Source organism: Lygodium microphyllum, chromosome 3 (genome assembly GCF_053477565.2).
Source record: "Lygodium microphyllum isolate KBCC chromosome 3, Lygodium_microphyllum_v1.1.10, whole genome shotgun sequence".
Classification (NCBI taxonomy): Eukaryota; Viridiplantae; Streptophyta; class Polypodiopsida; order Schizaeales; family Lygodiaceae; genus Lygodium; species Lygodium microphyllum.
This window is the reverse complement of record NC_141137.1, coordinates 150736777-150753222: the sequence shown is the minus strand read 5'-3', so window position 1 is coordinate 150753222 and position 16446 is coordinate 150736777. Positions and strand designations below refer to the sequence as shown.

At 43.6% G+C, this 16446-nt stretch overlaps 1 protein-coding gene across 1 annotated transcript in view; it reads left to right on the top strand.

Annotated features, from left to right (window-relative positions):
* The window catches only part of LOC148039041 (uncharacterized), a 183147-nt gene that overhangs the window by 143271 nt on the left and 23430 nt on the right, over positions 1 to 16446 (top strand). Inside the window, exons 24-28 of the mRNA XM_087674909.1 lie at positions 161 to 4167; positions 4297 to 4831; positions 4908 to 5552; positions 5647 to 6139; positions 6239 to 6485. Of these exons, the coding sequence (XP_087531035.1) occupies positions 161 to 4167; positions 4297 to 4831; positions 4908 to 5552; positions 5647 to 6139; positions 6239 to 6485 (5927 nt within the window). The remainder of the gene's footprint in view (positions 1 to 160; positions 4168 to 4296; positions 4832 to 4907; positions 5553 to 5646; positions 6140 to 6238; positions 6486 to 16446) is intronic.

The following is a 16446-nucleotide window of genomic DNA, read 5'->3' as shown; positions in this document are numbered from 1 at the left end:
TGGCTTATGCTTATGCTGGATTAGATGCTAAGCGAATATAACAGTCTCTATTCTCTTGCTACTGCTATCCATTTTCTCAGAAGGTACCAAACAACTGCCTTTAAAGGTTAATTTTAACTTTCTGTTTTCTGAAGCAGATGCTATCTGTTTTCTGAAGCAGATGGTTCTCCTGCCGGCTGGTTCAAGTTGTACAGGGAATCCCAAGACTTTGAGCCTCCTTTCAAGCTTTTCAATACAACATTCAACATCCAAGCTACAGCTGGTGTTAGGTCTACAATTAAGGACATGGAACATTCTATGGTACTACTTAGCCGATGTCTCCACTGGTTTGAGTGGGCTCTGCAGATAAACATTACTACACTTGAAGAAATCATGATCGAGGCACCATACATCAAATCTCCGATTGAGGATCTTGTTGTTAGCCTCTTAAAAGCATCTAGCTATAATATTGGCCAGTTCCTAACACCAAAAGAGGTAGAGCAACATGAAGAGCTGAGATGGAGAGCAGTAATATGTCTCCTCAGGTTCTCGAAAGAGATTCTTTATACTGCCACTGGAACAAGGGATGAAAGCATCCAGCCTTATGTGCATGCTGCTTCCTTTACTGATAAATTGAGTACTATTGTTGGAATTGTACCAATCAACAGTCCAAGCTTTGTGCGCTTTTTATGCCTCCTCCTCCTAGCACCTTGGGAAGTGGGCTTCACCCTTATCCAATATCAGAAACATGAACACATGGTTAGGTTATCAATGAAGTTGATAAAATTGATGGTACTTATCTCTAAGACATGGAAACAGGTGGTGGTACATTGCTTGCAAGAGCTATTAGTTGGAGGAACTCTTGAATCCGATACTGGTAATCTCGGCATTTCAATCAATGATGTAAAGTCTGGGAACATGAAGTTGGAGCATGCAAAATGTCTCTTGAGAGGGTATCAAGAACTGCTGCTTGTAGGCATATTGCATCCTGTGTTAGGAAACGTTAGGTCTTCCTGTCTTGGAGAAAGGTTGTTAAAGGATGTCTTCATGTTAAATGAGTGCTCAAGTGCACTGCAGACCTTTGGTGGAGATGTGCTGTCTCTTTCTATTTCTCTGGGTGTAAATATCCAGAAACTGCTTGATCATGTTTTTGATCAAACACCGGTGGCACATTCCTCACCTGAAAGTTCCAACTTGACTTCTGGAAGCTTGTTTTATCTCAATTTTCGCAAAGTAATCATTTGGCAAGTTAAGTTTTCCTATAAAGAGTGTCTTTCATTGCTCTTAATGAATGCCCAAGAAAATTATACAGCACGCCTCTTGGTAAGTGCACTATTGGATGATTACCTATGTACAAAGACAGGAGGAAATACTATCACAGTTGGAAGCTTTATCAATGAGTTCCTCCTCCATCTATCAGCTTTGAGGTCATGCTGCATATATGAAGCTCCGTACAGTGACAAGTTGTTTTTCCTTGAGGTCCTTCAGAAACTTCTGATGCTCGATACAGATTCTCAGACAGTACTCTCACCTGCACAGCCTTCTTTCCAGTTTATCATTGACAGTTTCTTCTCCTGTCTTATGGAGCCTTCTGCTAGTGAGGTTTCTGGATCCTACACCTCCAAGCTCAAGAATATGGACCTTGTTGTGCAAAATAATGCACTTGTTTTGGTTCCTTTCTTTTTCAGAAGTGGTATTGGAGGCAGTTTTTCCCAGCAGTTCACAACTGCATTGACCAGAATAGTGACAAATTATCTGTTAGTGAGAGAAGTTGATTTACCAGCTGGTTCAAATCAAAGAGCACTGTACATACAAACACTGGATAAAATTTTAGAAGCTGTGTGTTTCTCAAAGCATCCACTGCTCTTGGAAGTCCTTTTTCCCATATTTCAAAATTGCACTAGCATAGCAAAGAAGAGGGTTTTGAAAAGTCTCAAACAGTATGCTTCAAATATTGAGGACGAGAGAAGCTCAATTTGTGACTTATGCCTTGACGTCCTTAGAGATGGAAGCAAAGTTTCTAAGTTGAAACAAGCTGTTATAGAACTTGTGTTCATTCCTCTTGTTGAGGTTGCACCTTCGTCTTTTGTTCTGGCTTGGTATGCAGATCACATGAAATCTCTCTTTGATGCTGTCTCTCAGAAACATAACCAACCCAAGCAAAATGCAGAGGAGGAAGAGGATTGCTTGATCAAAAAGATTTGTCACTATAAGATGATCTCTCTTTTATTCAGAAAAGTGGGCTCCTCTTTAATCAAAGATACCATCACGGCCATTGTTTCAAATCAGCAACTTATGCAGGTAGCAACAAATGATTCCCGTGCAAAAAATGATCCAGAAATATATTTATTCCCAGATAATGCTGAGCTATGGAGGGAGCTACACAGCCAATCCTACAACTGTCTGGCAGCTGTAGTAATGTGTACCCAAGAGCAGGAAAAGATTTTCACAATCCTTTTCAAGGATTTTGCAGGTCGACCTTTGTGGCAGCATTTGGTTGATTGTACCAAACTGCACGATAATTTTCCGGTTGAAATGTCTCAGCTTGGCTTATTAGGCGAGCTCACCAGGAATTTACGTTCTGAAAGGAAGTCTCTGAGGAAAAAAGATGGAACTATACAATTTCTTTCCTCTCAGTATATTGTTGGTGCAACCCTTAATCAGGAACCAACTGTAGTGGACAGTTTTATTGGTGCTGGACCGGAAAAAGAACCTCAGGTTCCAGATGATGATGAAATTGGTAGCTCCCCAAAAGATGCCTCAGAGGTAGAGATGGATATGATGGATGATGATTACTTTGACCATCATCCATGCCTGCCGGTGATATTAACTCTAATTGCACATTTGCATTCTAAATTCCATGGATCACAGGAAATGCCAGAGTGGATGAAAGCACTACACTCAACCCTTTCCAATGCTGGTACACCTGTAAACATTTGCCTATTTATAGTCAAAATAGTAATCAAGGCAAGAAAGGTTTTCAAACAGTTTGCCAGCCAGTGGATCGAACCTATTTTACAGCCATTCCTGAGATATCCTGAAAGCACAGGGGGCAGGAGTTTTCATTATATGCTTAGGGATTTATGCATCACCATCTTGGATTGGAACCTGCAGAACTTGCTAGATTCAAATACAGCCTCCAGGTTTTTGAATTATCTTATGGAAGTGACACCTCATCAGTCAAATCAGGTTCTGCGGGCAAATCTTGAGATCACAAGGAATTTTCTGTCCAGGTGGAAGGATTTTGTGACGCTTGATATGAATATCATACTGTCTTTTCTGACTGCAGGAGGAAAGAGTCCAAGTTCTACAGACAAACTGACAATAATGCGTAGAACTGTTGGCCTGCAGTTGCTTGGTACAGTGGCATCAGTAGGCTTGCCTTTATATGATGATTCACCTTTGTCAAAGTTGACTGAGAAAGACTTGATAGGAGCTTTACTTTCCAATGTCAGTTTCAAAGTGAAAAATGTTTATGAGGCATCTGCTGAGTTACTGGGAATGATTTTGAAGCAGCGGACCGAACTTCAACATGAGCGGCACCTAGAGGCTCCATTAAAACATATCCTTCTTACACTTTTCAGAGATGGGGAGATGGCTCAGTTTTTGACCATCATGGAAAAAATAACAGTGTATTTTCCGGCATTTTTGGAAGGATATTCCTCCATGCTTTTTGATCTGCTTCCTCGCGTGCATGGTTTCTTCAGGGTTCTTGCTTTGAGTATCATCCTTAGATGCTCTAGCTGCATACCCAACCTCTTCAGTATGATACTGCCATATCTGTCAAAATTCTTGACACATCGTGATGAATTTGCTCAGATAAAATCTCTCCAGTTGGTTGCTGAACTGGTCAAAGAGGCATCACCACAGACAATTACTGATCAGGTTCTACCAGTGCTATCTGAAACATTCAGCATGCATGATAGTGTAGAATGTCGAAAGCATTACTATGAAATCCTTATTTACCTGTACACAACAAGGAAAATGGAGGGAGATGAATTGTTGACCCGAAGCCTACTTTTGGGTGCTTCCGATGAATCTATCCTCATTAAGGAGTGTATCCAGAGCTTTTGGCATGGTCAGCTTGCTGCAAGTCCTCAGGAGAGATTTCTTGAAGTAATCACCCGCCTTTATGATCCTATTATTGAAGATTGTTGGGTTTCTACCGGGAATGCTCTGCTTTTGAAGGTGCACCTTTTAACAATGGACTGTTATTAAAATTTCAAAGTTCACCTTTGCATTTTTTTGGAGTCCATAACACTTTGATTTGGTGCATGTTTCTTAAAGTATGCCTTTATTTTTTTCCCCATTATTCAGCTTTGTGAAGATGCTGTTGATTTCAAGAGGCCCATTTTCAGTGCACCACTATCTGACTGTGAATTTAAAGAGTACACCCTTGGAACATCACTTCTGAGTGGAACATTGCCAATGACTCCAATGTTCTCCAGTACTCAAGAAATGTCATCCCAAAGCGAAATAAAAGATTCAGAAGGTGCAGATGACAGAGTAACTAGATATCCTGGCATGATACGTGGAACTTTGCCAGCATCAGCAAGTGTTACAATGTCTCAAGGGCAGAGCTTTTCTACATTTTCCTCAAGAGAAGCAGAGAGTTCTCTGTTCGCATTGTCACAAAGACTTGTTAGAAGCTCTCTGGATGCTACAGTAGAGGGTACTCAGGTTGTCATTGATTCTACATCCTCTATTAAGAGAAGACTAGTCCATCCCAGTGCTTCTCGACCTCAAATTCTCAGAAGCATTCTCAACTCTGCAAAGAGAAGAGAAGCACGCCTTGCACAACAAGCCTTGGAACGCGCTAATAAAGTTCAAATAATGAGGCGATATCGCATAGGTATGCACGTTTGATTTCATAGCACTTCTTGTTCTTATTGTGTCATCTTCGTATGTCCCTAACTGTCGGGGTGCAGGAGATCTACCTGACATTGAAATCAAGAATGAGGAGATTATACGGCCTCTTGTAGCTCTGGCAGAGCGGGACTCCACTTTTTCTCGCCTGCTGCTCACCCTTTTGTGCCGTGCCATTTACTCTCTTTCAGTAGATCAATCTCATGACAGTAAACATGATATCAAGTCCCTGGTTACCGAAAGTATAGGAAAAGCTTTGGAGAAAACTGCCAACAGCATCTCATTTGTGAGTTGTGCCTTATCTATATGTCTAGAAGACAAGGAAGCATGGATTGACCCGAAGGTGATAGGATCTGCCAGTAGCAAGTCTACAAACTTCCAGTCTGGTATATTACTCTTAGAAAACTCAATTTTACAAGGTAATGTGCCATGGCAGTATGTTGGCAATACTAGAAAACGCCACAAGGGGGTACATGGTCAGATAACAAGACAAGAAAATGATGTTGAACAAGCTTGGTGGGAGCTGGCAGGTCTTTACAGGTCAATTGGAGAGAATGACATTGTCCTTTCAATTTTCAAATCACATCTTAGTAAAGCATCAATCACACACCATGCATTAGAAGCTGAACTTGGAGGTGACATAGTCCGGGCCTTGGAGCTGTATGATAAGGCTATAGACCAGTTTGATGAAGGTGAAGGAACATCAGGTAATCAGCTTATTTGTCAACCCTTCTCTCAAAGAGTTTGTTGTGCTTTGGATGTTCAAATTTCAGTGTTGATGGTCTGTCTGCTCTCCTGCAGTTGGTGCTGGTGATCTTGAGCAAGATTTGTGGTGGACACGGCGGCTTCATTGTATGGCTTCTTTACTGAATTGGCATGAAGTGATGAATGAGATTCTTTTTCAGGTCGGGCAATCTAGTTTAGAAAGGCTTTGGGAACCAAAAATGCAAGCGTCGTATTTGAGTCTGTTCATTAGGGCAGCTATTAAGATGCCTACACATCATCTGATGCTTACAGATTTCCTCCAACCTATCTCAGATGATTTGATAAAGAAAGAGCTAATCTTGAACATTTTCAGCACAGAAGTTGCCACATTAGCAATATCCAATGACCAACTTGACCTTGCACGGTTTTACATTCATGAATCTTACAAGAGCTTCCTGAAGCATTGGACAGAATCTCACCCTCTAGCAACCAGTGCTAGACATCTTCAGATAAAACAACTACAAAAGGCAACAGAATTGAATGAATTTCTTGATCTTGCTTCAACTAATCAACATGGAGATTGTCAGAGGTTACCTCCCTATTTGTTTATCCAGAAGCATGTTCTTCTTCTTGTGATTTAAGTCTGCCTGAGGTCAAAGTGGTTATGAAGACACTGAACCAATTGCAGGTTGTTAGGTGAATGGCGAACTCGATGGCCATCCACAACAATGGATGATGCTGAAGCTTGGGATGACATTGTGCATAATCGTATACTATGCTTTCAAAAGCTACAAAGTGCGTTGAACAAAGGATTAGCCAAAGGACAGGAGCAAGAGGGGAATAAATTTGCATTTAAACTTGATGATGAACGTGCTTATGTTTTTTATGAAGCTGCAAGAGGTTTGATGAAACAGGGAAACTGTGTAGCTGCAAAGGTTTGGCACTTTATCAGTACCTTTTTCCATCCAAACTGCTTAATGCAAGTCATCTCCTTCGAAAATTTCCCTTAAATAAATTAAATGCAATGCAATCAGGAAATCGACCTGTGATGTTTGTGGGTTGAAGAAGAGGAAGAACTCCAGTTTTTAGGTGAGAAAGGCTAGTGCTGATTTGGCTAATCTCTTGAAGCATGCACTGGGTGATGCACCAAATGGCTGAAATATGCAATTAGAATGGATGGCATGCAAATTCCTGAGATATCCGTTTCTCATGCTCCTTGTTGATTGCTGATTTAGTACAATAAACAAGCTGGTCTTCAGCAAAAAGACTGAAGCAGTATACACACCACTTGCCCACCAATATGAACACACATATGTGAAAACAAGCTGTAGTAAACCCTTGTGTAAAGGAACATTTATTGAAGCTAAATGCTGGCCCTGAATACGGGGTCATTCATCATCCTTCTGCATCAAAATGTGTCTACCACACATGCCACATAGGAGAAGAAACCTGTGAAGTCCTAAGGAGCAATTGGCAAGCGGAGTCATCAATTAAAATGACAAAAGTATTTTCAAGTTAAACTGATAAACCCCATTTAAGGCGAGTATTTCAGCTGACAAGGCTAGTACTAACAAGAACAGGACTCCAAAGGGAAGGCAGGGGCATCTAGTGCAAGAAGGACAAGGGAGTGGTTTGGGAAGGTAGTATGTGTGAAGTTCCCCACCTATCCACCCTGCATAATGTTCTAGTTGTGCACATGGAATTGGTCACGTTTCTCTAGAAAGCTGTCACCCAGCCATCTATAGCCCCATAAGTACTTGAGCTACTCTTCCCTCCTGCAGAAGGTAGGGTCTCCGCACATCTTTGGCACCCAGTGTACAACTGGGGACCTATCAAGCCCCTTTCTCCTTGTTTGCAATGCCCTTAAGAACCCCACCCTTGCATTTCAAATCCTCCTCTTGAATGCCCTAAACATCTGCACCTAAGTCTTAATGTTATGGCAGACCTATAACAACAAAAGGAATCACCTCAATCAGTGCATAAACATTGAGGATCCCAATGTAGGATCCCCTAATATCATGCCAATGTGGAGAACCCATCCTTCTACAATCATCCTGTTCCTGCCCAAGAATGAAGACTTTGCATTATGGAGGTACAGACTCTTTTACCCAGTCACGTGCACCAATCAGGTACCCCCACAGATGAATGATCATCCTGGAAGTTCTTTCCTGACATGACTAGTTTGTGAGGAAAAAGCTTGTGCTCCTGCAGCAAAAGAATATCAATCCATCAGGCCTGCAGCTCCAACTAAACAATCAAATTTTTGGTCTATTCCTCTAAAGTGAAGGCTATCAATGTTTGGGAATACTAACTGTAAGTTCATGGCAATGGCTGGATAAACCAGATAAGTTCCTGTCTGGCATGGAACTTGCACTGGCATCTGGCCTCCAGTTTGGAGGGAGCAATGAGGGAGACATCCGCTCCTAGTCGAAGGGCATAGGCTGGTGTGCCTGTTGCTTGCAGAGTGAGCCTTCAACAACCAAGCTGTCAAGGGAGCCTCCATTGTATTGTAGTATCTATAGTCCTAGCCACTGTGACATGTGTTCAGTCATCTACTTGATTCTTGACGGTCTTTTTCTTTTCAAAGAGAAGAAAGATTTGATTAATGGAGACCCCTGTTAGATGAAGAGTAGGTGGAGCTGCATGTTAGCCACCTAGGCTCCCTAGGGCACTCGTTGTTGGGGTGAGACTGGTGGCTTGTACTTGTTACCCACAGTGGGTGGGAGTGGCAGGGTGGAAGAGTGGACAAGGAGGGGCTGTGGAAAGAGGACTTTGAAGAACAGCAAAAGGCTAGGGGTTTTTTTCTGTCTTACTAGGTTTTTGAAATACTTTAATTAATAGATTAAAAAAATTCTTTGGGGGGATTTTCTGTTGGGGTGAGGAGGAACAAATGGGATGAACCTGTCAGTTGTGGGGTTAGCTATTGAGATGCATCACTTATGTCATAGCCAACCCCACAAGAGACGGTTTCATCACTCCTTTAGTTCTTGTTTTTCCTAGTTTCTCATGCCATGACTATGCAACACTGCACTGTGGTGTGGTGCTGTGACTCTGCAACATCGCACTGTGGTGTAGTTTTGCACTCTCTCAATATAGTTGTGAAATGTGAAATATCCACATGAATTTAAATCGGTTCTTTGTGATGATTTTCATCTCGATTCTTGATTGCTTGCTAGTTTTTTCTTTTCTTCATGAAAAATAGTTGAAAAACAAAGAAAGTACACTATAAATGGTCTAATAAATAGATAAAAATATCCAGATTTTATTTAAAAGTACCATAATGATCCCCAAATTATTTTTTATCTGAAAATATACCCGAAGATTTGTTCAATGAAAAGTACCACACCCATGACTAATGACTTGAGTTTCAATAGAAGGTTGTGCTGATGCTGGACCATTTTGAGCTAAAAACACGTCACAAACTGATTAGCTCTTTAAAACAGCCCCAAAACATGTAAATTACCAAAATTTTCATTAAACGGTTCGTGGTTCTAGAGAGTTTCAGTGTCCCATAAGCAAAACCCTAATTTGGGAGGATCCTTCTCCATCTCTACATAGATAGGTTGCCCACTGTTCAATCCATCCTTGTCTTGTAGGTTTCGGCCTTTAGCCCTCTTCCACTAGCTGTCCAGCCCCCAACAATTGCTGTTATGTGATCTACAGCCATAGGTTTTCCATATGGTGATCATATGTCATACGTAGATGGGTATGAAAGTATGATTGGAGAATGATTTAGGCCTTGGGGCTGAATCATACGTTGCCCTAATTTCAATTTTAGAAACCAATAAAAATGTATATAGAGTAACTAAGATAATAAGCTGAATAAAAAAACTAGAATATCATTATTACAATAGCTTCATATTTTACAAAATAGTCACTACCAGTAAGGCATTTAATGATCAAGATACAACATTGATTTGCCAAATAAAATTCAGACTTTGATTTCTAGTCATTTGAGTCAAGGCACAATTAAAGTATTGATGTTATGTGGCTGCCATACAATGATGTCTATAGGCACGTGACACCTTTTTTAATAAAATTGTTAAGTTTTGGTGCTTTTTTTAGTTCCCGCAACACCCCCCGGTCCCCGGTCCCTGGCCCCCCCCCACCCCACAAAAAAAAAAAGAAAAAAAAAGTGGTCAAGACTGAAATAGGATATCATACTCCGGATTTCATACATTTGTCATAGGTCTGCATGAGCAATCATACGAGTATGGTAAAAACTATGTCTATAGTTGTCACCTAGCCTCCCACTGCTGCCCATGATCAACTGCCATCATCTTTAGGTGGTTACATTGCTGCGTCTACAAAATCCAGCCATAGAGACTATTGTGTTTTGGTTTCCAGCCTGTTGTCCTTCATTTCCAACATTGGCCGAATTTGTGGTTGCATCTATAGTAGGCCGTTTTTGTATTTTCAGTAGTTTTCCTCATCAGCCTCTGCCCCAACTGGTGGTACAAGCCTCTCTCACTCTCTCTCTCCCAACTTCCAAGATGAATACGCAAGTCCAACTCTCTCTCTTTCTCTCTCTCTTCCCCCCCTCCTTTCAGGTAATCAAGTGGTTACCTTGGTGGTAAACCACTTGTTTTTATCAACCCACTTACTTAGCTTCCATTCTCCCTTTTTGTAACACCTATACTAAATGATTGTGTGGGATGTAGGAGTTGAATGGAAGACCTAGTCCACACCATGTTCAACTTAATTGACCGAGCTACACTTGTTTGCGTTCTCTCTCTCTCTCTCTCTCTCTCTCTCTCTCTCTCTCTCTCTCAACCAACATAGCTACACTTAACCAACTAAAAGCCTCAGTACCACAAAAGATCATTCGAGCAGAGTTGGGTGTAGCATCCATGGTAGTGGAGGCACTATTCCAGGCAATCACCTTCCTCGAGAGGATATGGCAGCTCCCTAAAGATCGATACCCTAGGCTGGCTTTGAAGTGCTCAAGACAGCTTGCAGCAGAGAGGGGTAGACAGTGTTGGTATGCACATATGTGCACGTGGTTGAACTTGCATGGCATGAATATAGAGAGATTGCCACCGTTCGATTACAACCTTGATTGTTCCACTTTGAATCTCAGTTGTTTAGAGTTGAATAGAGTGATCAGAGAAAACATAACTGAAGTGGAGATAGAGAGGACTTGGTCCAAGCTCCCTTTCCCATCGGGCATGAAGATGGCACAATACTAATGTCACTTCTTGTAGCTATCCCATGATGGTTTCATAGTGAGGTTGAGATATATGGATACTCAACTTTCTCATAGGCTTCGAGTTGCTATTGGACAGATCTGCACCTCATCACATCAGCTGATGATTGAGACAGGTCCATGGAGTCATGTTGCAGCAATGAGAGGATGTGCCAACTTTGTGGATGGGAGTAAGAGACAGAGAAACACTACATTTGTAGATGCACTGTATACTATGATATCCGAGGCTGCTAACATTGCCTCTTTAAGGAGGGCTTTGGACCATTGAGACAGGTGATGGACTATGAGGATGAGAGATATCTGGGCCTTTTCTTATTGGAGCTCCAACGATGCAGAGCAGCATTGTTACGAGATTAGAGGCAACCCTAGCCATAACTACTCCTCTAGAGAGCAGTTGCCGACATTTTTAGTATAGTTGACCCCCTGTCTATTGCCACCTTAGACACTACATCTCCTACTGACAGGTGCCATCGAGGGACATCATCAGGTGGTATCATAGTAGATAGAGCTACTCTGTCTATAGTGTTATGCAAAGTACGACACCCTAGGGTACTTGCTTGGCAACATAGACATGCTCATATGTGACACATTCGTGTCACGATTGCTCATTACAGACGAAGATCACCACGACGATTGAGTCGGAGGTAGCTTGCAATGTCTTGGTGGATTCCATACACTAAGAGGAAGATACTCTATACTCTTTTCAGTTTTTCAGTTTTCCATATTTTTAATTTTCCATTTCAATTTATCATGTAGATCTAGACATAATTCTGTTTTCATCTTTGATGAGAGATGATGATACTAGTTGTATAAGTTATGGTCTCATAGGCCATTCTAGCCTTCTAGGGACATTAATAGATCTCTCTCTCTTTTTTTTTTCGTAAAAGGTAATTGTATTAATTACGGAAAAAGGTACAAGATTACATGATTACATGATTACAAGAGACACGAGGGCCCTAGCCCAACGTGTGGGAAATCCCCCGTACTAATGCACTAAAAAGGTTACACCAATCATGGCAACGACCCAGAGGCAATTGCCATATGCCAGGGATGTAAATCCTCCCGAGGGAGCAAGTCGGAGTGCCGGATGAGATCTAGCTGCCAATGCAAGAGCCCTTTAAGCCTGGCAATATGTCTCCGTACATTAGAGGCCGAATCAAAGAGAAAAACATTGCGCGTGGTCCAAATGTGCCAGCATCCCCAGTATCTGAAAAAGTGAAATAAGATCTTCATATGTAACTGTGGCGGTGTGGGGTACTTTGGGCGCACAAAAACCCAATCGAAAGGAGTTAGTGAGGACCCCACCACTGCACGCCAGATTTGCGACAAGAGTGACCAGATATTCTTGGCGAGCGGGCAAGAAAGAAAACGATGTCGGGCCAATTCCGCAGTAGTGGTACAGAAGAAACAATTGCCATTCGAGATTCGACGCTTGGAAAGGGTCGAGGCAAGAGGAAGACCACCAATCATTACCCGCCAAGGAAAGACCTTGCATTTGAAAGGTGCCTTATTCAGCCAGCCCTCCATCAGCGTTGCTTGCCACCATGACAGCGATTTCCGTAGTCCCCAAACAGTATTAGCTTTCACACCCAGCCATTGGTGATCTTGAATGAGAAGATGATACACCTGATTAGTAGAGGCCTTTTCCAGACTCAACCGACCTGCAAGGTCCCAGTCCTGCCAAGGACGATCCACAGCCAAGGCAGGAAAGGGTTGCCTACCCTGAAGCTCCGACAAAAGCTTTCCCCATAAACCACGGTATCCGCGTGGGATCCTGAAAAGTCTCCTAGCAGTCCGAAACGATGCGAGGACATTGCGAGTGGCAAGGGTAGCATCCGCAATCGAAGTCACACCTAAACGGGCCATGCGGTTAAATCTCGGTCTGAGCTGATGTTTGTCTTCCCATGAAAGTAATCTCGATACTGCCAACAATTCCAGCTGAAAGGAGTTAGTCTGCAAGCGGTCCCCTACTGGATGCCAACGGGCCTTTTGGAGCACCACTTTCCAAGAGCCGACCAAGTGCAGTAACAAAGAGGAAGAGGGACTGGAAAATCGAGAGTCAGCATTAAGGACATGCCACCAGGAGGCCCGAAGCCGTGTGTTACCATGGCGTAGCCCGCTGTCCTCAAGAAAATAACGGGCTATGATGGTCCACGGGTGATGATCCACACACATGGCACAAAAAAGAGACCAACGAAGAGCCAGCATATGAGTTTCTGCATCCAAAATAGCTCCACCACCCATGCGTTTAGGGGTACATGTATGTGACCATGAAATCCACGAAATGCCTACCTGCAGTGAATCCTTCTTCCATAGCATGAAACGAATGGGATGAGTAAAAGCCTTCAAAGTAGTAGGCGTCCACGGCAGCAATGGCAGGAAATACGTTAGCATTGGTAGCATAATTGTCTGAGCCACTTTGAGGCGGACATGGAATGGCCACGCTTGCGACTTCCAATACATAAACTTCGCCACCAGTTTTTGTGAAATCCACTCCAGTAGGTCCTTTGGCCGTACATCCACCCCCAATGGGTATCCAAGATGCCTGACAATGGAGCCACGGGAAACCACCTGGTCGTGCCAGCCTAATGACTGTAAATCAGGCTCCGTGCAACTGAGAATGGCTGACTTAAAGGCATTGATGCGAAGACCAGAGGCCTGACCAAAGAGCGTCCAAACATCTAATGCCTTTCGAATGTTGTCCCTGTCCGCTCGCAAAATCATAAAGGTGTCATCAGCCAAAGATTGGCTAATGAAGTGCTGCCCCAAAGGAAGAGACAATCCTGCCAACTGAGCAGAAGCCGCCATTGAGGATAACATTGAAAGGACCGGGTGAGTCGCTAGGGCAAAGAAGAGAGGACTCAAAGGGCAGCCCTGTCTGACCGAGCGTGCAAGGACAAATGGCTCTGTAAACCCACCATTGAGCATAACTCTTGAAGAAGCCGCAGCACTAATGGTGTAGATCAATCGGGACATCCGAGTACCAAAGCCCATAGCAGACATGAGATCTGCAATGAAAGACCGGTCCACATAGTCAAACGCCTTTTCCAAGTCCAATTGAATCAATACCACTTCCTGACTGGAGTGCCGCGCATAGTCAATAGCCATTTGCACATTTAAGATATTATGCAGAATGTTGCGGTCCTTAATGAAACCATATTGGAGAGGATGCACAATAGCTGGAAGGTGCTTGTGAAGCCGATTCGCCAGCAGTTTGGAGAAGATTTTATACATCGAGCCCATCATAGAAATTGGTCTCCAGTGTTGCAGCTTTGACGGCGAAGGGACCTTTGGAATCAGTTTGATAAGGCCTTCTTTCCATGAGGAAGGCATGACCCCTGTTTCCCAAACCTGCTGAAACATGACCGCCAATGGCTTCACCAACTGCGTGGCCGAGTTCTCAAAGAATTCATTAGTGAGACCATCCCAACCAGGACTTTTATCCTTAGGCAGGTGCAACAAAACATCCATAACCTTCTCCTTGCAAATATCCGCCTCCAAAGTGGCTTGCATATCAAGTGGAACCTGCTGGCGGACCAGATGATAGAAGACCGAGCAGGCGTGCGTAACCTGGCTAGAAGGTGAGGGAGAAGAACCAAGAAGTTCCATAAAATAATTTCTGCACATATTGACAATGGTCTGCGGATCAGAGACCATGCGACCTTCCGAATCCTGGAGTCTAGTCATATTTTCGCGAGCCGGAGAAGCATGCAAGGCGCGAAAGAACTTATGAGACTGGCAGGCACTATCTTGCAATGTGTCAGTCAAGTTATGCAGCTTGGCCTGCTGATAAGATTTCAACCGAAACACTTGAATAAGATGGGCCAAACGCCTCTCCAGTGACAGCAGAAAATCATCATCTGGGGAATCCACGAGCAAGGAACGGACCAACGCCAGTAAGTCCTCTGCTGCATGTCGACGTTGCCGACAAAGAGAGGCATGATGAATCCCATACTGCCGAGCAACCCGCTGCACATTAGAGAGCAGCCGTGCAAATGAAGCCAAGCCCTCAGAGGCGAAGTCCAATAAGAACCTCTCAATCAATTGCTGCATACAGCCCTGAAAAATTGGATGCTTCAAATAAGAGGAGTTGAAACGTAAAGGGAGCCTATCCAGCAACTGCATAAAAGGTGCAATAGATTGTGCCCGCATCTCAAGCTGAAGGGGGAAATGATCCGACAACGCATATTGCTGCAAGACCTTCATTTCCAGCATCTCGGGAAGAAAATCATCCCCCTGCATGATATACATTCGGTCCAACCGCGACCAAGTAGTTGCATATTGTGCGGAATGAAAAGTAAACCTTGAAAAAGAAGGGTGAAGCTACGACCAAAGATCTTGCTTAAGTACGCGCAAAGCAAAGGAATTCCACACCCGGCTTTCCGGCATATCCATTACCGAATGCCCTGAAGTGGACTGAGAAGAGTCAACACACATATTGAAATCTCCCATCAAAAACCCCCTTCGGCCAAGTGACATGGAGCCTTGCAAAGTCGACCAAAGATCCCGTCGGGATGCGGGATCATTCGGAGCATAGAGGCCCAGCAACCATAAAATCTCTCCTTCAAATAAGACTTCGATTACCAGAAAGCGGCCCTGCACATCATTTTTAACAAGAACAGGCTGGTATTTGTCATGGACAATCATCAGCACGCCCGAATAGTGCGTAGCATGTGTCCCTGCATAAAACAGACGGAATCCATGACAATCCACAACTTTTCCTGCTTCACCGTGACTTTTGTGCTCAACTGCACACAATACATCCCACTGGTTCTCATGTAAGACAGTCCATATGGCATGTTGCTTATGGTGAGAGCAAATGCCTCGCACATTCCACGTGGCTATCTTCATATATCTTCAAAAAAAGGAAGTCAGGAACGAGGCGCCTGTTGCCTCGATTTCACCTTTTCCGCGAGAGCATCCAGGACACCCTCATCCAGAAAATCAGCCAATACTGCAAACGAATTCTGGCGACCTGCTTTAGAGGTAGAAGGAAAATCCACTGCCTTGGGAGTGGGGCGGGGATAACGCCGATCCCAGGGTGTAATCACATTACCTTTTATATCAAACGCCAGCTTAGCAGGTGGGCCCTTGGGGCCGTCTGTATAGACTTTCCTTGTAGACTGATTACAGGGGGCAGACGGGGCCATAGTACGCACAGCCTGCTGTGAAGTGAACAATTCTTTCCTGCGCATATACGTGCGCACGGAATCCTGTGAAGCATTAGGCCCAGGATCCGCCAGGCCTGCATCCAACTTTTTACCTTTTTTTTTACGTGCCTCAATCCAATCAGTGCTACGGGAATCCAAACCCAGGACCTGTTGTTTGCCTTTATCCACGACATTAGGTGGCTGAAGGGCCGCCTGTGTCGGGGCATCAAGCACCATGTCATCCTTAGGCAGCACAACCTGCGCATCCTCGGAAGACGGTTGCCTTTCAGGGCATTCGGCCATAAAATGCCCCAATTTACCACATGAAAAGTAGTGTCCTGCAAAGTTGCCCCATTTCAAGCGAAAATGCAAAGGATGCATGCCAGAACAATTGAGGCGAAGCCACATAGGCCTTTTCCTGGCCGTGTCCTATAACATGCATAAACAGTTTCGATTCATAGCCCTGAGGCTTGGGGGAACCAGCACTGTTCCCACAACTGCCATCGCATCCTTCAACAATGGCCAATAGACCGTCGGACA